At 33.5% G+C, this 20,397-nt stretch overlaps 1 protein-coding gene across 1 annotated transcript in view; it reads left to right on the forward strand.

The window, feature by feature from the left end:
• The window catches only part of LRP1B (LDL receptor related protein 1B), a 575,621-nt gene that overhangs the window by 509,239 nt on the left and 45,985 nt on the right, over nucleotides 1-20,397 (forward strand). Inside the window, exons 72-82 of the mRNA XM_074145610.1 lie at nucleotides 322-444; nucleotides 992-1,114; nucleotides 1,370-1,507; nucleotides 1,988-2,122; nucleotides 3,136-3,255; nucleotides 5,561-5,802; nucleotides 10,829-11,052; nucleotides 11,309-11,415; nucleotides 14,661-14,777; nucleotides 17,107-17,280; nucleotides 17,822-17,947. Coding sequence (XP_074001711.1) covers nucleotides 322-444; nucleotides 992-1,114; nucleotides 1,370-1,507; nucleotides 1,988-2,122; nucleotides 3,136-3,255; nucleotides 5,561-5,802; nucleotides 10,829-11,052; nucleotides 11,309-11,415; nucleotides 14,661-14,777; nucleotides 17,107-17,280; nucleotides 17,822-17,947 — 1,629 coding nt within the window. The remainder of the gene's footprint in view (nucleotides 1-321; nucleotides 445-991; nucleotides 1,115-1,369; nucleotides 1,508-1,987; nucleotides 2,123-3,135; nucleotides 3,256-5,560; nucleotides 5,803-10,828; nucleotides 11,053-11,308; nucleotides 11,416-14,660; nucleotides 14,778-17,106; nucleotides 17,281-17,821; nucleotides 17,948-20,397) is intronic.

Below are 20,397 nucleotides of genomic sequence, written 5' to 3' on the forward strand. Positions count from 1 at the left end.
GGGACCATGCCTAGCTGGTGAGTTGTCAGTGTCTGTCTTTGGTGACTGCCCTTTCTAGTCAGGCCAAATAGGGAATTCCTAGCTAAAAGTCGTGAAAAGTGAAGTAAGCGTATGGCCAAGGAAGAGATTTTTCAAATGAGTATTTCTCTCTGCCTCTCCAACCCTTTCACTGGGGATTTGTTCATTTAGTTATGCTATGGGTATCATTCTCTGCCAATATTTTGTCATAAGTGATTGTACTGCTTTTATCAATAATTGACATTCTTTCTTTTGTCTTTGTGTTTTCCTGGCTTTTTTTCTGTCATCTTTTCATCCTCCCAGGGGGAAATATATGTAGAGCTGATGAATTTTTGTGCAACAATTCCCTCTGCAAACTTCATTTTTGGGTTTGTGATGGCGAGGATGACTGTGGAGATAACTCTGATGAAGTCGCTGAAATGTGTGGTATGACATTAGGTTTTTCAGTACTTACATGTCATTTCTTGCTTTACTACATGAAAATGTACATAAATATACAAGGACATATGCATCTAAGTTCCATTTATTTTACTTTTAGAAGATTAGCTTGAAATGTGGGACATAATTCTTTGTTGTTATTGCTATTCATGTAATTTCTGGTAAGAGATTTGTGAGAAATTTTTGTAGGAAGTGCATAGATGGGAAAAAGTTACTTCTACATTGAAATATTGATCATCATTAAACTTCTGACTTGCTTTGTTTTATTTCTGTCATATTTACTGAGTCTCAGAAAGAAGTGTAATTCTCCTTATCGCACTAAATAATTTCATTCACTAAATGAAGAACTTACACTGTAAATGTTGTTGAAGTGTTATCCCGTTAGGTACCAGAAGTTGAAATCAAGTACAATTCATATGTCAAGTACAAATGTGTTCCCATGCTTGCTTACCGCTTTGATAAGGAGACATTAAAGAAGTTTGCAGAATATTAGCTAGGTAATAGCTGTTTTATATATATTCTTTTTAATATACAGTAAAGTTTCCGTGCCCTCCAACAAGGCCATACAGATGTAGAAACAACAGGGTTTGTCTGCGACCTGAGCAGATTTGCAATGAAGTTGATGACTGTGGTGATAACTCGGATGAAGATCACTGTGGTAGGTGGTATTACCTTTCAAGGCATTCAGATCAAAGAAAACAACTTGGCAAACTTTGTTACAAAGATCTGCTTGTCCTTCAGTAAAGCTTAACTGGAGGTTAGTAGATCAGAATTTGAAATTGAAAGAAATTAAGCTTGACGTAATTCCCACTTGCTTAATGCTTCATGGTCATTCCCATTTGTACGTGTCTAAAATAATCTAAGAATCTTAAATACTGATTTATTTTTCTCTGATTAATTTTTAATTATATAGATAAAATTACATATAAAGCAAGACCATGTAAAAAAGATGAGTTTGCTTGTAATGATAAGAAATGTATTCCAATGGAGCTCCAGTGCGATTGGTTTGATGACTGTGGAGATGGTTCAGATGAGCAAGACTGCAAAATAAGTGAGTTTGGATGACAAGATATGTTTTCGTGATTGTAGCAGAAAAGAAATAATTAACTGAACTTTCATCCATGCAAAACCTACTCAGCAACGTAGAAACTAATTAAAGTTGGGTTTTTTTTTTTAGTTAATTTTATTTGGCATACCATAAAAGGAAGGCAAATTTTATATCAATTCAGGTTGTAGTAGTTTTTAGAGTAGTTCTTGAATTTTTGAGGTTTAGCTATAAGTTGATTGTGTTTTATTTCATATTTGAAACAAGATAAATTTTAGTATTAAATTCTTGATGTGAAATGAACTATCTCAGATACTGCCAGTTCATATGCATATGTAGGTAAATACTGTAATGTTGTATATTTGTTTAAAATTTACCTTTTAACAAAAAGTTAGATTTGTTATTTGTTGTTGTTGTTTTAGATCTCATTTTTAACAGTTTAAACAAATCTATCAGTATTTTTTTAGACATTTTGTTTATGTTTAGGTGTCGCTGAGTATACATGTGAAGATAATGTGAATCCTTGTGGAGATGATGCATACTGTAATCAAACAGAAACATCCTTACTGTGTCAGTGTAAACCTGGATTTCAGAGAAACAAGAGGAACAGACAATGTGAAGGTACTGATCTTTCCAACGTCCCTTGCTGTAGAGTATTAAAAGTCAACTGCATCGCCAATTTTCTATGCTGAGGATGGAGATACGTATCATATGCTTTTTTCCACAGAATAAAAACTGGTTCATAGCTATGGGATTAAGAAATCAAGAAAATAAACTGAAAGGATTTACAGGATGTACATTTATGCATTTTACCTGGAGAGGTTATCAAAGATTAACTTTGATTGTAAATGTCAAAAGGTTCAGGTCGGACCGTAAATGATTTTATAATTTAAGGGGTAAATGGTTTATTTAATATATAGTAGATTATTTAACTGAGCAATTGGGTTTGGTGTTTAAATTGGTATATGAGAATATTTTGAGATGCTTAAAATAATAAAGATGCATAAAAAAAATGAAATTAAAATAAACAGATTGAAAGTAAAATTCCTTAGAAAATGTAGTTTTCATATATTTGATGCCACACTGGTCAGAAACAAAGATGTCATTGTTATAATGAAAGAATTGATTGTGAAGATAAGGTAAATCTACCTTCCCAAAGAGTGGGTTGTGAATTCGTTTACTTACTGGTGAGCAGTAACTTACAGAAAAAGTGGAGGTCACTTCAATGGGACTTTCAAAGTGAATACATAAACTTCATTGTTTGCCTCTCAAGGAAAAGGTTTACGCAGGAGCTTTTCCAGTAGGGGATAATCATGTAGCGTTGACTATAGGTATGTTGGAGATAATTGTAACAGACATTTTCATTCTCCAAGTTGATTTCAAGCTGTAATGATAATAGCTTGATAGAGGAAGGATGAAGAAATAAGGTAAAAAAATCTTTCTGAGATCTTTCTCAGACTGCAGCGGAAATAACATTAGTGATAATTGCAGAAGGCTTCCTTTTGCTGTTGCAAGATAATACCAATGCTTACGAGTTCCTTTTATTCATCTGCTTTGTTCCATGATTTTCTGAACATGTTAAATAATACTGTATTATGCTATAGGTATATAAATTACAATTCTTTTCCTCACAGATATCAATGAATGTATGGTATTTGGTGCCTGCTCCCAACACTGCAGTAATATTAAGGGGTCATACAAATGTGTGTGCGAGAAAAATTATAAGGAGAGGAATAACAGTTGCATAGCAAAAGGTAAGGCTATAAAAATCAAAATAGAGAGACAGAACTAAATCATTTGTTTTGTACGTGGTTGGTAGCACTAATGTGTTACATATACAACTCATTTTTAGATAAATATTTCTTGAATAGTGCACAGAAATAATTCTCAAAACCACTCAGATTTACCTTTCATTTCGGTAACCAGTAAATTCTTATCACTTCCATGGAAATGAAGATCCTTAATAGGAAAGTCCATTTCCAACTCCAGCTTTCTCTGTTTACAGAAAGATATAAACAAATAAGAAAAACAGATTATATATTAGCAAGCTTGTAAGCATTCTGGTGATGCTTTAGAAGTGTGAGAGAAGAATCAACTCTTTCATAGGAACATGTTTTAGAACTTTAGGAATAAATTAAGTAGTATTTGGAGTTAAGATGTTTTGCTTTGTCTTGTTGAGAAATCTTACAGATGTCATTTAAGTGGAGATTTCCCAGGTATAGTCACCTAAGGATGTACTCCTCATATAAATCAGCTGCCTAGATCATGGTCCAGTGAAGATGAACCACGCACACATAGATGTTATTTCTGTCTTTCCTAAGGCAGAGGTATTGCAAAAAAAAGGAGGCAACAGTTAAGTCTGGGTACTATGTAACTTTGAAATCATTTTAGAAATGAAACAAACAATAATCCAGCTGCCCGAGTAAAGTTAACATAATCTTTATGCACCTGAATAAATGAAAGTATGATCATAGCATCTCACCTGCAATTTAATGAGATACTGGTGTGAATTTGACTAATACCTACATTAGGAGTCTTCGGTGCAGAATGAGTGTTGACATTACAAGGTGTGGCCCCTTATACATCTCTGTCCATGCCTGGTGCACAATGGTGAGCAGTACCTCCTCTGGACCATATGGCCAGTACACACATGCTGTGGACATACAATCTGTTATGGTTCTAGGAGGTATCACGTTAATTCCAGTTCTTCCTTCTTTGTAGCACACCAATCAGTAATATAGGTACACCCATGCTGTGTAGTTAGATGGTCATAGTCAGGTTTCTTACATGCTTTTTCATGTTTTCTTGAAGCAAATTTACTGTGGTAAGATCATATTAATGAGTCATTAGTAATTTCCTCTATATCTAATGTGGGCTCTATCAGGATTTAGCATCATTGCTGAAGAAGTCAGATTATGACACAGGAACAAACAGTTACTAATTGAGGATAGTGGCTTGTTATTACAGAAACACAGACATAATTCTGAGGTTTTATAATCTAAAAGTCTGGGAATTGCTGTCCTACATCCAAATTTTTTGCAAGCTTCATTTCCATTGAAATACAGCTAATGTTTCCCTCTTTCCCTCATTGATATTGGTTTTCATGGAACTCCTCTTTCTTCTTGTGTTTAGCAGGAGTGAGGGGAAAAAACGGGTTTTGATATTTCCTACACAGAAGGAGGAAATGTGTTGGACAGACATTATTATCAGTTGATACTTTGCAAATGCATTCTATTGTATCCAGCAAATATGAGATTTTCTCAAAACTTAATGAATAGATAGCAGACAGCATTTTCTTACGAATAACGTACTTTACATCTGCATCAAGATGGTAACTAGGTATCCATAAATACCGCCCCATTCACACGTATCCATAAATGTTCACTGTCTGAAATGAGGAGCTATGACACAAATGCACATGTTCTGTAACAGCTTTGGTCCAGTTTGCTGGTGTTGCAGTCAATTTCAAAACTTTGCTGCCTTCACTAAAGATAGGAACATTTAATTTCTAGTTTGCAGCTAAGCAATTTAAAATAATGCTTATTGGCAACTTTGTGTTCCTTTAATGTATACGTTTAGGACCCTCTAGACACAACGTGCATATAAAAATATGTACTGAAAATATAAATATATAAATTACTTTTAATAAATAAATGTAATTATGTAAATATCCATTATTAAATTATGTTTATATTTATAAAAATATAATTATATAAAAATATGCGCTTAATATAAAAATAAAATATGGGCTTAATGCATAATAGTCCCTATTTTTGTATATTGCTTAAAGTGTTCAAATTCTTATATTAAATACTCCTTAAAAGATAGTCTTAGGTGTCACAGTGTAAGCTTGGAGACCATTGAAGTAATATATACTGGTATCAGAGTATGAAAAGTTGCATTTATTGCCCAGATTGTGAGTGTCTTCGTCAATCAGAAAATAATTTTAACATAAGAAATTATATCAGATGAACACCAAAAAGCTACTTGAATGAAAAGCACTGATTTTTGCATTACTTGACATTTACCTTATTTTTGTTTCATTATAATAATCCCTAGGCTCTGAAGATCAAGTTCTCTATGTTGCTAATGACACTGACATCCTGGGTTTTGCATATCCATTCAACTACAGTGATGTTCATCAGCAAATATCACATATTGAACATAATTCAAGGATAACTGGAATGGATGCATATTTTCAAGGGGACATGATTGTTTGGAGTACTCAATTTAATCCAGGAGGGATTTTCTACAGAAAACTTCATGACAGAGAGAGAAGGCAGAGTAACAGCGGCTTGATAGTAAGTGATGAAAATCAAAGATTACATGATACAAATTTCTTTCAATTTACTTTTCTGTTCTGATTGTCTGTAATAACATGTACCAATTTAGTAAACTAAAATGTCCGTCTGAGAATTATTTTATTCACATGGTATATATGTGTACTTTTGCCTTTCCATTCAACACTCTCACAGACTTGGTCAAGTCTCTAAGAGAACACAACTATAGTATTTTAAAAATTTTTCTACAGAGAAATAACCAGTGTGTTAGAGAGTTGGAAAGGTTGTATGCCATCGAGATTTTTTATTTTAAGAGAGAAAAGAGATGATATAATAGACGTATATAAGCAACAGATGGTTTAAAGGAAGGCGTGAATTTCAAATCCTTGGAAAACAGAAAACATCGATGGGCCAAAGAGAAGCTTGATTTCTATAGTGACCGTATAAACAATAAGATTGGCAAAGCTATGACAAACATTTAAAAATTAGAGCAAATAAGTATATGTTCCTTTATATGTTGAACTGCATAGCGTATTCTGTTGAATAAACATAAATGTAGTTTTTCACTTTACAACAGAAATGTCTTTTTTTATAACCGAGGGCAATTTCAAGTGCTCTTGACTTGAAAATAAAATAAATGATAAATGCAGATTGATACTCATTTTGCCTAATATATTTCTACAAAATTCTCAAGGAAGTGTTAGTGCTGAACTGAAGATAACAATGTGTTCATGATTAGAAAATAACGAATTTGTAAAGTCTTGTGAAATTCAAGTGTTGGGGTTTTTTGTTGTTATTTGTTGAATTTGTTTCTTTTTGGTTAATATGCAGATGCCTTCTGCAAGGAGACGTGTAGTCTGCTGGCACACAGCCTCTCTAATGGATTTACACTTTCTTACAGGTCCATAAAATTGAACATAAGCTTCCTTGAGAATTCTTCATAGAAATTGAAGTTGAAATTTTGCAAATGAAGTTGAAGTTTTCATAGCTGATTTGACATTGTCTCCCTGTTTAAACTAATATAGAATGTTCTTTGAAGTACTATTATTTTTCCAAAGTACTGAAAATCTTTTTGCTTTTCTCATCTCTGTTTCACCATTATGCAAGAATACTTTCTAGTCACTTCAGAATATTTTCCCAGCATTATCTCATTAATGCTCAAATATATTGCCTTATATATAACTGATCAGTAGGTTAATTGGTTTTATAGTGTTGCTTTAATATTGTCACTTAAATCTGGTTTTGAAAAGCTTGAGAATTCCTTAAATTTAACCCAAGTTTTTAAATGGATAATTTTTCAATGGTTACATTCTAAGTTTTATATCTAGACTTTGATATGTAAATCAGGACTGTAAGCTTGAACAAAGTCACCTGCATTTTCAGGTAATTACATTAATGCAAAAATCCATCTCAACTGCAATTGCTCCGTGGAATTAGCATATCAAGAGCCTTCCTCAGAGAATAACTTTAAGTATCTCTTGTATTTTTCTGTGAAAAGAGGTTTAAGCTTGGTACAAATTGAAGCATTAAAGGAAATAGTAAATATCAACTCTTCAGAGTTTATTGACAGATGCAGGAGAGGACTGCGTTCCAATCGGGTTAAGATGGTGTAAGTGAATTGCTGATAACTGGTACAGCTGTTGACTGGTGTAATCCTTGGAGAGAGACGTGTAACTTTTTTGAGGTGAATATTCAACACAGAGTGACTTGCCACTTAAGTGCTGTTTTTCATGGAAGAGGACGCAAAGCTGAACACTAAAATAATTGTAGTATATTATAATAGGAAGAAAAACATAGGTTTTGTAATGTTTCCAGTCAGTATATTAGCAGTTTGCTCCAGCCCCACTGTTCTGAGAGCTTAACAAGGACCCTTAACTAGTCTTGTGATATATATCCGCGTACGCACTCCCAGCCTTTGCCCCAGGGCCCAGTCAAACTCAGTGCATCACTGTGAATGGAAACAATTTCTAGACTGTTTTCTCTAATTAGCATTAATTTATGGTTTTACCCGAAAGCTATGTCTCTGTGTGGATGGAATTTATGTACTTAGAAGACTTTCTCTTTCTGGAATTAGCTGCTTGGAATTTTTAAATGATCCTACTTGTGTAATGCAAAGGGTGGTTTGGTGAACCATTGCACCTACTGGGCTGTTCCTCTGTGGAGGAATATTTTCTGTTCCGATGAGTAAAAGTCTAAAAGTTTCCGAGTATTGCTGTTTCTCATTTATTTTTCCTGTTCTAATAATATCTCATTAGATAATGTATTTTTTTAATGAAGGTATTTTAGGCAACAATAAATCATTGGTTTACTTTATTCTACGGCAATGCCATAGCAAAACCGTCTGTAAAGTAAATAGAGGAAATATTTCTTCACACGTGCTTATGATATAAATTAGATTTGTAATTTAGTTTTCCTGTGTTAAAATGCTAAGCATTGCAAGGTGATTGGTTCCTGCTGCATGTGTAACACATTGTCTCCAGTTAAAGCTCAACTTCAGGGTTCAAAATTTTCCTGTAATTTACCATTATATCCAAGTGGTTTCCAAATCTAAGCTGCTACTGCAGCTTTCGGTTTTTTTTTTTTTTTTTTTTTTTTTGCAACAGGCACTAGTTCTGATCAAAAGTCATCAAGCTGACATGGTCTGTAGCTGTGCAGAGACTACCATTCTATAAAAGGCAATTAGACTTCAAACCCCAATTTTTCTAATCAGTTGTAGTACGTTGGATTTAGCATCAAAGTGGGCTAAAATAACTGTAGAAAATATTAATGTGATTTCCTGTATTTTCATCCTTATTCTGCATGCAAAATCATTCTTTAAAATTAACATAATCCAAATAAGCTATTAGGTAAAAGCTCATTTACAGTAATTTTCCTAGACAGTATGAGAAGGTGCATAAGACATCAGAAATATGATGTAACTCGGCTGAAACTTAATGAACACAACTGAGAATTACACAGCCATAGCATTAGCTAGTGGGTTTTATTCTCTTTTTTTTTTTTTTAATCTCTTGCATCAGGTGGCTGCTTTCTAATTCTTCTGATTGTCTCCTCATTCGTTTGATCTTTAATACGCATCCCAGCATTTCCCTTCTCCTGTAGAGTTGAAAAGAGTGAGAAAGGGTCAGTGTTAGTAAGCAACCCAGACTTGTTCCAGAATCTTTTTAGGATGTCCCCTTTGTCTCATCTGCTTCTACTACCAGCTTTTTGGGAACCATCTGTCACTGTGGATGGTAACTCCCATCACAGGTTTACCAGGTTCCAAAAAAATACAGTTTTAGTGTAAACAATCCAAAGAAAGGCAAGGGACTGTGATGTCCATGACACCATGTCTCCTTTTAAAAGAATATTTGGTTCCAGCCTTGTAGGCCGATGCCATTAACCCTTGCACTCTCCGAAGTAGTAACTAGAGATCTCCAGGTATGAGACGCTTCTTGACACAGGTGCCTGCATATTACCCAGAATTAAAAGGAGTTTGGATTAAAAATACAATGACACTTATCTGCAAATACGCACATTTTTGGGTGTCTTGTCCTTTACATGAATGTTGCTTGGATACCGTAACAAAGAAAAAAAGAGGTTGTTACACACAAATGCTGAATTTCTTGGGGAAAAAAAAAAGTTTAGTTTTTGTGGATTTTCTGTAAGCATATGCTTCCAGTATCATAATTTCATAACAAAGAATTCTGATGCTTTATTTTGTTTCAGTTGAAAAAATTGACTGTGACCCCGTTTTTAAAGAAATACAGTTTTGTGAATGCAGTGATTGATTTTTCTGCTTTAATACTCATCTAAATAGAAAGTCAGGGTTTTGAGTATCTTTTGAACATGCATTCTATGACATTTTTGCAGAATTAAAGGTTTTTGAACAATGAACTATCTACATTCACCCTTGCAGTCCTATTATTTCACCTGGAGAATGAAATGACCTTTATTTTATGATGAAAATAGTCTACAAATGTCTTGTGTTATTAGAGATCTCTGACACCTGAGGAAAACAAGTTATTTTAGGATTTTCTTTCCTGATTTTTAGTTACACGGCTTAGTAGCACTCCATTACTGCATTTGTTAAGGAATAGACATTTTTTGTTCCTAATTTAGCTTGATGCTCTTTTAGGTAAACAGGCAAACAATTGCATATGTATTTAGCTCATGTGGGTCCTGAATTTTTTATGATATGCTTGATATTTTTATTCATGTTAGAAGTAGTTGGGTAGTCCTATTTTACAGATTTTACTCCTCTCTGCAGGAATTCCAGTAAACTTTAGAGAAACTTATTCGTATTTGCAATATGAATTTCTATCCTTAGGACCATCTTTTAGGATCTAGGCCTTAATGGTAACTGTAAAATCATTACAGAGATACTAGAGTTTATAATTCTAAAGTTATAATCAGTCAAGCCACTTCTTCATGTAAAGTTGAATATTGTACTAACTCTAGTTTTGATTGGTGGTGGAACACAGGAATTCTTAACAGCAAGGGAAGAGAAATATTTAAAAATTTCCTTACAATTTCAGACTAGTATTGGTCAGAAGACAGAGGTAATTTTATGCAGCCTTCTAAATGCGGTGATTTTATTGATCCTTGGCAGACTGCTGAGCAGCCATACCTCAGGATGGTCTCAAGCACCATTTTCACTGTGGGCTTTGGGATGGGACATCACACGATAGTTCTGCATGGAGTATAATAGCTGTATAATCTTAACGCTTCCTTTCCCTTTCCTTTGAATTAAAGTACGTAACACTTATTTGCTTCGGTACCAAGTAGTTGATACCTAAGTGCCTTTTTTTAACATAGGTAGCCTGAGACTTGAGAAACCATTTTTGAACCATTGACTTGTTTTTCTACACTGAATAGACCTGTTAGCAGATCACATAGAGCTTATCATCTACAGCTGGAATTTATGTCTTTCTACTGCAGTGTTTTTAAATATTTCATCATATTAAAGGTAAAAGTTACTTGACTGGAAAAAGTTACATAAATCTGTGTCTGTGCAGCAGCTGTGAAAGATCATTTCCATAAATCTGACTTTAACATCTGTTCTTTTTAGTGTCCAGAATTCAAAAGACCTAGGGGCATTGCTGTTGACTGGGTTGCTGGAAATATTTACTGGACTGATCACTCCAGAATGCATTGGTTCAGCTACTACACGACTCATTGGACTAGTCTGCGGTACTCCATCAATGTAGGTCAACTGAACGGACCGAACTGTACCAGACTCCTTACGAGCATGGCAGGAGAACCATATGCAATTGCTGTAAATCCTAAAAAAGGGTATGTATGTTTCAACATTACTCTGTTTTGGTAATTCAAACAAAAATGCAAAGTAGAGTAAGAGAAATAAACTGATGTCTACAAATGTCTAAACCTTTACAAGTCATTTACTGAACATTCCTGCTCAATTTACCTAGGTATAAATCAGGATCAATTTCCCATCTCTTGGGTAGGTTGGAAAGTTTACAGTCATTTAATGTCAGTGAAGTGTTTTGAGGTTCTGTATAGGCATCCAGCTTATTTTTTATTATTTTAGGATGATGTATTGGACAGTTATTGGGGATCGCTCTCACATAGAGGAATCATCTATGGATGGTACTCTGAGAAGAATATTGGTTCAAAAGAATTTACAAAGACCTACAGGTATACAACTTATGCATTTTTTTCCTAATTACATGGCACTTGCTAATTCAGTGTAGATTTGTTGGCTGAATTCCAGTTTCTCAGTATGTAAAAATATTCTGTACTTTTTAGAATACGTATTCTGGTTATTCATATGCAGTTACTAGCAAAATTCTTAGTTCTGTTTTCAAGTCCTATGCCTTAATATGACTTATACTTTTGTAACAGAGTTTACCATGATGATTTTACAAAGTAGTACCAAAGGACTATATATAATCAGTTAAAATATGATTTCTTCAATAGCACTGAACAAGGAAAATCAATTAAGGGAACAGCAGTTAGAATGTTTTTTTCAGAATGTGTATGAAATCTCACAGCCTATTCTAGTTACTTTCCTGAATACACTGCAAAATAGTATAAAACAAGATTTAAGTATTCAAAGAAGCAACAACTTAATTATCTCAGTATTTCAGAGAACTATTTTGAAGCTTTGCAGTACATATTAAGTTCTTCTGAATTACCATTAAGACTCCATTGGCAGGATAAAAGTAATTTTTATGACAAAGGAAATGATAAATCCAGAATGAAATGCGTCTCTCTTAAATAGCAGCATCCTGTCTTGAAACCACAAATGATTTGTTCATGACCCATTTTCTCATGCGATATTTGATGTTTCTCCAGGCTTACAATGATAATTTGTTATTATTGCATTGCAAATTAGGGGTTGTCCAGCTTAGGTACGTGTATCTATTGAAACATAGGCTTCTTTCAAGAGGATGCTATCTGAATATCTAAGCGTCTCAGACGCTGCCGCTATCACAGCAACAAGTAATAATATTTTAACAGGCTGTTAAGTCCCAAGTTAAGGTGGGCTTTTGGTGTTGTGTACATAAATTGCACTCATCCCTTAAAGGAAACACTCTTTTTTATGATTAGATTGAAATATAGCAATTTAAGAAATTACATATGTGATAAGGAAATCTCTGAGGAATCTTATGCTTTTTAGGTAAGAAAGAAGCACAATAGTAATAATAAAAAATACTCAATAGTAAATTCAGTAAGACACTTGATTATTCAGGCTGAAAGACAACAGAATTTTATGTTTATCAGAGTTGCTACATATTCTTTGCTGAACTTCTTATATACAACATTGTGAACAGATCAGTTGTACAAATCATTAGACTTAGTCCTAATTGCTGGAATTACACTTTTTTGTCTCTTATTATCGGGCTGGTTGATTGCCAAGGTTATGTCCTATGGAGCCAGTCACCACTTCCTTGGTCATTAAAGGACATTTAAACTCTTTTGGGTTTTTTGGCCAACAGTATCAGATTAGTGAAATTATTGAGATTTGTGGGTAGTAATGGTGTCAAACTTACATGAAAATGCATTTACTTCTTCCCTGACCAGAAACAGAACTGCTAGAGCGCTTCTTCGTAATTTTTTCCTTGATATATTATATACAGAAAAGTTGCATATAAACATTTAACGAGACAGAGGTCTCCCTGTAAGAATGAATGAAATGAAAATTAAGAAAATTAGCAGAATTACCAAAAATGAGCAGACTCCGCAAAGAGGGAATTTTACAAATACCTTGCCACAGTATTGCATTTTCCTGTCTCTACTGCCTGAAAACACTTTTATGCCATCCTTCTGTGTTTTTCTTCCTTTACTTCATGGTTAAAAGTAGATATTTATGGAGTCTTTAAAATTTTTATCAGATATTTCGCGCAGATTCATGCCTTAGTAGAGAGTATGCAAAGAGAGAGTCCAAACCTTTACTGTTTCCTCCCAAATGAGACTTTACTACTATTGTTTAGATGAAGTTTAAGATTTTACTAAGCATCTGTGTTCCACTCCTATTAAATTTATTACTAAATATGCCTTTCTTATTTCAAGTAAGAGAGAGTGAGAGTTTTAAGCATTTGGGCTTGACTTCACAGGATTTACATAAAAATGACTATCACAGAAGTGCTATATGTAAAAATCTAAAAATTAATACTTTTTAACATTGTGTTATCTCTGATACTGTGAAAGATACATTGAGAATGTTATTTATTTATTTATTATTTGATATTAAAATATTCTTACTAAAATGCAAAGAATAATTTCAAGCTGGAAACTGGGGACTACTTCTAAAATATTCCCCCCTTACAGGTACTGTGTATCACACAGAGTTGACACAGTGTGATTATCTTTTACGAGAAATTATTATCTTTAGCTGTATGCCAGCATTTCTTTTAAAGAGGTTTTTGTTTTTTTAACGGAGTTGAAAATGTAAACATATTTCACTGGTCGATGCATCAGACTTCCTCCACTTCCTCTCATCTATTTGTAGATGATTAATTTATGACCTTAAGAGGAGAATTTTTGCTGTTATGTATAAATTTTTTTGATGTATTTTTTCTGACTTACCTACTTACATAAATAGGAAGAAAAATACTTTTTCCCATTCTTATTAAAAATACACCACAACTTCAAAGATTAGAATTAAATTATTTTATGGTTCAAATATTTTTTCAGGCTGAAGCTTTTGACAGGACCTAAAATGGCACATTAATCATTTAATCATCCTCTGTGAAACATGAACTGCTTGATTTAACTAGTTATTGCTTAGAGGCTGGGTAGTCACAACGTTATCTGTCTTTTATTCTCATTCATGGTCTCAGTCACTCACTCTTGTGCTTTCTTTTTTATGCAAATATATACATCTGTCAATATTGCTGCTTAAGTCTTGTAACACTAATTTAATTGACATAATCTGATTTTTAATTCTGTAATAATTATTCCATGTTAAGTATTGGTGATAACAAGAAAAAGAACGTAATTATATACGTGTGGAAACGGGATAGGTTCGAAAGACTCTTCAGAAATTTGAATGCCTTGTTTTCAACGCGTGGTCACACTAGTGCTACTGCTTAGAAATCTATTGACATAATAGATTTTGTTGTTGTTGCTAGAGCAAATTACAGGATTAGATTCTATATTTAATTCTCACCTGGTATACATCTCTACCTGCTGAGGACAATGGGTTTGAAAAGGTACTGACCTTAGAAGAGTAAGTTAAAGTAAAAACCCATGGCTGCCTCAAGGGGAAGGTTTAAGTAGAAGGTGTTATATTTTATTCTCCTTGGTTTCCCATCATTGTGACCGTATTTTATGTTCACAAGAATATAAAATATATAAAAATGTCCAGTTACATAAAAATATTAATTTTTTTTTTTTTCAGGTTTTATATACCTATTTGAACTTTATTTTCTTTGTAGGTCTCGTAGTTGATCAGTTCAGTCAGCGTTTGTTCTGGGCTGATTTTGAATTATCTGTTATTGGCAGTGTTCTTTTTGACGGTTCCGATTCAGTAGTGTCTGTAAGCACTAAACAAGGTATGGAGAGCTTTTCTATAACATGATTTCTACTTTATTTTATTTGGCCGAAGTTTCACTATTCAGAGCAACTATGTAAGCAAAAAGCAGTGATTATTAAGTAATATTCATTGCTTTATTTAGATAACACTTCAGATAGCTAAAGAAATAGATATTTAAGATAATTTTAACTTTTAGATAATCTGATAGTTACTTTAGGGGGACAAAGATTCAGTGGTATGTGCAAATATCCAAGATTATTGTCTAATTATTAGCTTAGATATTATGAAATATCATTGCAATTAATATGCTTGGCCTCACTTGGAGTCACATAGCAACAAGAGGACTTTGACTAGTTAGAAATTAGAGCTCTCTGCATAGGACAGGGATTGAATAGTTTCTAGAACAGTTGACCTGAATCAGTTCTGGAAAAAGTAATGGATTTGGCTTTCAGGTCAGTAAGTAATGACAGAATTCTGCTAACAGAATGTGAATGAAGAAAGTTCCTGTTATAAGGAAAGAAATTCTGGTTAAAGAAACTTTGTTTTTATAGAATTGCATGTTGGCTTTTTAAAAATTTTATAATGTATGTAACAATTTATGAAATTTAAGGAAAGAGAGGAAACATAAAAAAAAATAATTTGCAAGCAGGCTTTTTGGGGTGATTACTTAGTGAGCAGTTGGTAGTGCAGTTTCATCAGGATGATATTACATCTAGTGCTACTGACTGTTTTAACCAACAATCTGGAATTCACCAGGGAGGTCTGGAAGATACTAGGAAAAAATCTCCCGTAATCCAAAATGAGTAGGACCAGATTTAAATAATCTTATTCTGGTTTAATAGCATTTTATTTCACAATGTGGATCCTCAAGAAGGATCACTTCGAGTGTAAGGATCTGACTACAATCTCCTGTAACTCTGATCTGTACCGTGCAAGTGCCTGATGCTTAGAAGACAGTAACTCCTCCTCATCACGTTGCTTGCACCTCCTTTGCTTATAGTTTCTCATGGTGGCTAGGCTGTAATCTGTCACAAAATACATACCCAGTGCTTATGCTAGTCCTTGTGGCTGCTACAAAGACTGACAGAGTGTCCTAAATTTGTTTTAATGTGTCTCAATAATAATTTGTATTTTAAGAATAAACGTGAGGTTATCCTTCAAGAGAAAAAAAGACACAACATTGCAACAGACTAAAAAGCATATAAGGTGATGACTTTTAAAATATTTTATAGCACAGAAGGGCTATACTACACTGTGGCAAACCCAGCAAATTTGGGATTTAGAAAGTGGCAAGTGGAATGTAGAGACTTTTTAAATTCCACGTGTAAGATTTAATACTGAAATACAAGATCAGTAATGCAATGTCACCTTTTATCTCCTGTTGACAGTTTTAGTAACTATAGAAAAATTAGAGAAATAGGACCGAAAGAAAACTGGGAGAGTTTAGAAATTGCTTTGCAATGAGTCTAAAAACTTTGACCTGTTTAATTAAACAAGCATAAAATAATGAATTCAAATTTATAAGTATTTGTATTGAAATAAAATACGGAGTAGCAATTATTGATTGATTTTTCTACTGGAAAAACAGTAGAATAAACTGAATAAATACAAGTGTAATATAAAACCACTTTTACAGTAAATGGGAATAGTGGTAGGAACAAGGTATCACAAGGAATTATAGGTTTGCTTTCTTTATGGCTTCAAATCAAGAAGAGATGTCTCTGGCAAAGAAGTTTTAGTCAGAAGCTATTGTGTTGTTACAAAGGTAAATATGTGAAATTCTGCAGAGAGGTGTGCACAGGAAATGCAGCGATGTTATCTAATCAGCACTCGTAGCTTTTAAAAATGAGGAATTGGTAGAGGCTTAGCATTTCATTTTGTAATAACTTACTATAATTATGAATTAAAATAAGTGTGGTACGAAAGCATTTCAAATGTGTTAAGGAGCTGAAGAAACATTTTGTCAGAATAGTTTCTTCTAAGTACGGCAAAATAATCTGTTTCTTGTCACAAACTTCTAGTTAAAGTATTGCAACTAAGTATGTTCTAATTAGCTAGTTGTTACTGCAGGATTTCCCTACTTTTCAATATTCAACCAGTTTCTGAGGCTGAATTCTGTGGAAAGCTAATGCAAATCTAGAGATTTTAATTGCTTACAGTATGGAAAAGGTTCCTTTTAAGAAGATTCTTTTTAAAAGGCAGTCTTTATTGGTACAAAACAAGCTGTCTGAATAATAACAGCTTTAGGTGGTAATTGCAATAATACAATTGAAGTTATTGTTAAATCAAAGTTGTTTATTATTTGAATATGAATATATATTTGTATTAATTATTCATTTTTATTTAAGGTTTACTGCATCCACATAGAATTGACATTTTTGAGGATTACATATATGGAGCAGGTCCTAAAAATGGTGCATTCAGAGTACACAAATTTGGCAGGAGCCTTGTAGAATATCTAAGTGTGGATGTTGATAAAGCAAAAAGTGCCTTGATTTTTCACCGCTACAAACAAATGGACTGTGAGTAAGCATAATTACTTTAAACTCAATATTGAGCAAGTTCACCTCGGGGTGGGGGGGAAATGTAACCAAGTTGGACAAATAAGAAACAGAGCCGGATTGTACAAACTGAAAATAGATTTAGTCATATTTCTTTATATAAGTTTAGTTTAGATTTTTTGATGCATTTTCTCTCCTTTGGAAGGACATTGAACAAATGCTTGCCTTGTGTATCCACACTGTAAATGAGGTATAAAAAAAAATTAGAAGAGAGCTGAATACAAATGTCTGTAGCCGCAACAGATGAGGGGATTTATTGCATATTATTAATACATTTTTTGTTACTGGAATAGATTCCATCCTGGTGTGAGTCTTGCACTGCCATTTGAGTGAGCGTGTTCACTGACTTTGGGCTGTTGATATCCTGGAAACTGGAAGTGTATGAGAATTTTTATATCTGAATATGAATTTTTTCCTAGTTCTAGAACACAGTGTAATTCTGAAAAAAAAAAAATATATAAACAAAAAATCAATATTTTTAATATTTTGTGTTTTTAAACAGTGCCTAATCCATGCTTGGAGCTGACATGTGAATTCATTTGTTTGCTCAACCCTTCTGGTGCAACATGTGCTTGTCCAGAAGGAAAATCGTTGGTGAATGGAACATGCATTGATCAGACCCTCTTAGGTAGGTACTGAAAACTGCATGAGAACCAGAAAATAAACAGCTGGTCAGTTTTTGTCATTGCAAAAGGCTAGGCTGTCTAAGAGTCCAGAGTTTTGTGATGATATCCAATATCCGTATCGCTTACCTGAAGTGGAAACAAAATACGAAGAAGCAAAATTCCTGAATAAAAAAAACCATTTATATTCATCAAAATGATAAATGAGCTTTCAGCTCAACTGATACAAGATGATATTTAAAAGTGAATGTGTTCATATCGACCAAAATAAGTTTGAAAAGCTCTGAAGTGTTTTGAATTCCAAATTAAACATTAGCCATTCAGGAGAAAAAAAAAAAAAAAAAAAGACATCTTAAAGACCATCAAGACTCTGCTTAGACTGCAGCAATAGTCAGAAGGCAGTAGGTAAATAGCAAATAATAATGACTTTGAAGTAACAGGCAAAAAAGAAAAAAAAAAATGAAATATTTTTATCTAAAATTATATCTTTCAGTAACATCTGTAATGACTAGTATCAAGACACGGGAAACCTGACCTCATAGCAAAAGAGCTACTAGGTTCTTGCTATGTTTTATGAGGGGGGTAAAAATCTTCTTTTCCATAGAAGAAGATTATTAAGTACTCTAAAACTATTCCCACTGTAATTAAGGACAAACCTAAGGTGATAAAACTGCTGGAATGAATTCTTAGCCAGCTTGAATTTTAAAAGATTCTAGAAATCATAGGATTTGTTATGTGTATGAGAAGTCAGAACGTATTAGGATGTTTTTCTGTTTGATTCCAGGCTCAGAAGTGTAAGTGATACGTATTTTGGTGAGATCCTCAGTACTTAAAATGTGCGATTTAGCAATTAAAGTAATTGTCCTGAAATGTCATTATTCTGTGGAGAGAATATCACCTATTTATACTGCCTAGTCTTTTAATATTGGATTAACACAACCGTGTTTTAATGGTTTATGATATGCTATTAATAACGCTCTCCTGTCTCTTTCTGTATCAAGACATTTAATAATAATTTAGAGAGTAAAATAATATTAGAAAACGCATTCTAGATAACAAAGCCATTCATTATTTTTGCTCCTGTAGGAGTACAATGCATTTACAGTATCAACTTTTATATGTGCTACACAATGCTCTGGCAAAAATACAGTGAATGAAAGCTTTATAACTGTACCCCCTTGGCTGAATACCTGTCAATGTGTATTTATATAATAGTTATACAACTATAAAGTAGTTTATACCTGTTTTAAAACATGTCAACTATTAGGGAAGAAGTGATGTCACTGAAGTAGATGTAAGGAAAACATTAGTACACTGTACAAGGTTTCTAACTCTTGAGACAAATTTGTCTAAACACCCTTTGTCTTGACAGAGCATCCACCATCCCCGCCCCTCCCAATGTCAGCTCTTTGTTCATCTGAGATGGATACTTCTCAAGTTTTTCTGCTGATACAGTACCACCTAAAATTATTTAAAATGACCCATAGTTATTACTTAGGTGTTGAAGAAAGGGCACATTAAAGAATATTGGTTTTCACTGGTGATTGGTAGTAATTTGAACCCGTAATTTCAGGAATGTTGGAGTTTTACAAGTGGGGAAAAGGATTATGCCATGGTAGAGTTTTCAGGAAGGTATGTTTTTATTAGAGAAAGATCTGAAGAGGCTTTAAACTATTTCACTGCTGGTTGTAAATTTTTATGGATAGACAGAAAATGCCTAGAGAAGCATTTTTAATATATTGATAATTTTCAGCATCTTCCCACAACTGCAGTATGTGTTATGCCTTTTTAAATGGCTGCTGAATAAGTGTTTCTTAGTTTTCTTATTACAATTCTATTTCAAGTAATGTCTAGCGTAGACTTTTTTGTACATTTTTTCTTGTATGTTAGTTTTGTAATAGTATATTGCAGGTTTTTTAGCCTCACAGATTATAAATTACAAATTGAAACAAGCCTCAGTATCATAGCACACTGAAAAGTGCATGGTTTTGCAATATTTTGACGTTTTTAAAAAAGTATGAAGTGGATGTTAAATGTTTTTCTCATGCTGATGCTCCACTTCGGCTTCCAAGGATCAGCAAATATCCCTGGAAAGATCAGAGTTGTCCTTGAGATCGGCATCGTGAATTAATACAGGTTTCTAATTAATGGCTGGCTGGCTAATAGGTCACGAATAGCCTGCAAACAAAAGACATTGTGGAGATTATCACTAAATGTATTTTCTTATTGGAAGTCAATTTCTAAACCAGGTTCTTTTCCTTTAGGAAGTTGTACAGTATGCAATAATGAAAAAAAAAAAGACCAGGAGCTGTAGCCTTGCTTTCCTCTTCTGATGAAAAGCTAGAAAATCCATATGAAATATTCCAAACAGCATGCATTCACCTTGTTTAAATTTAGCATTATAGTGTCTTCATTGTCTCAGAGCATTTTTGGCATAGTTATGGATGTCGGTAAC

This window comes from Numenius arquata, chromosome 3 (assembly GCF_964106895.1).
Source record: "Numenius arquata chromosome 3, bNumArq3.hap1.1, whole genome shotgun sequence".
NCBI classification, from domain to species: domain Eukaryota; kingdom Metazoa; phylum Chordata; class Aves; order Charadriiformes; family Scolopacidae; genus Numenius; species Numenius arquata.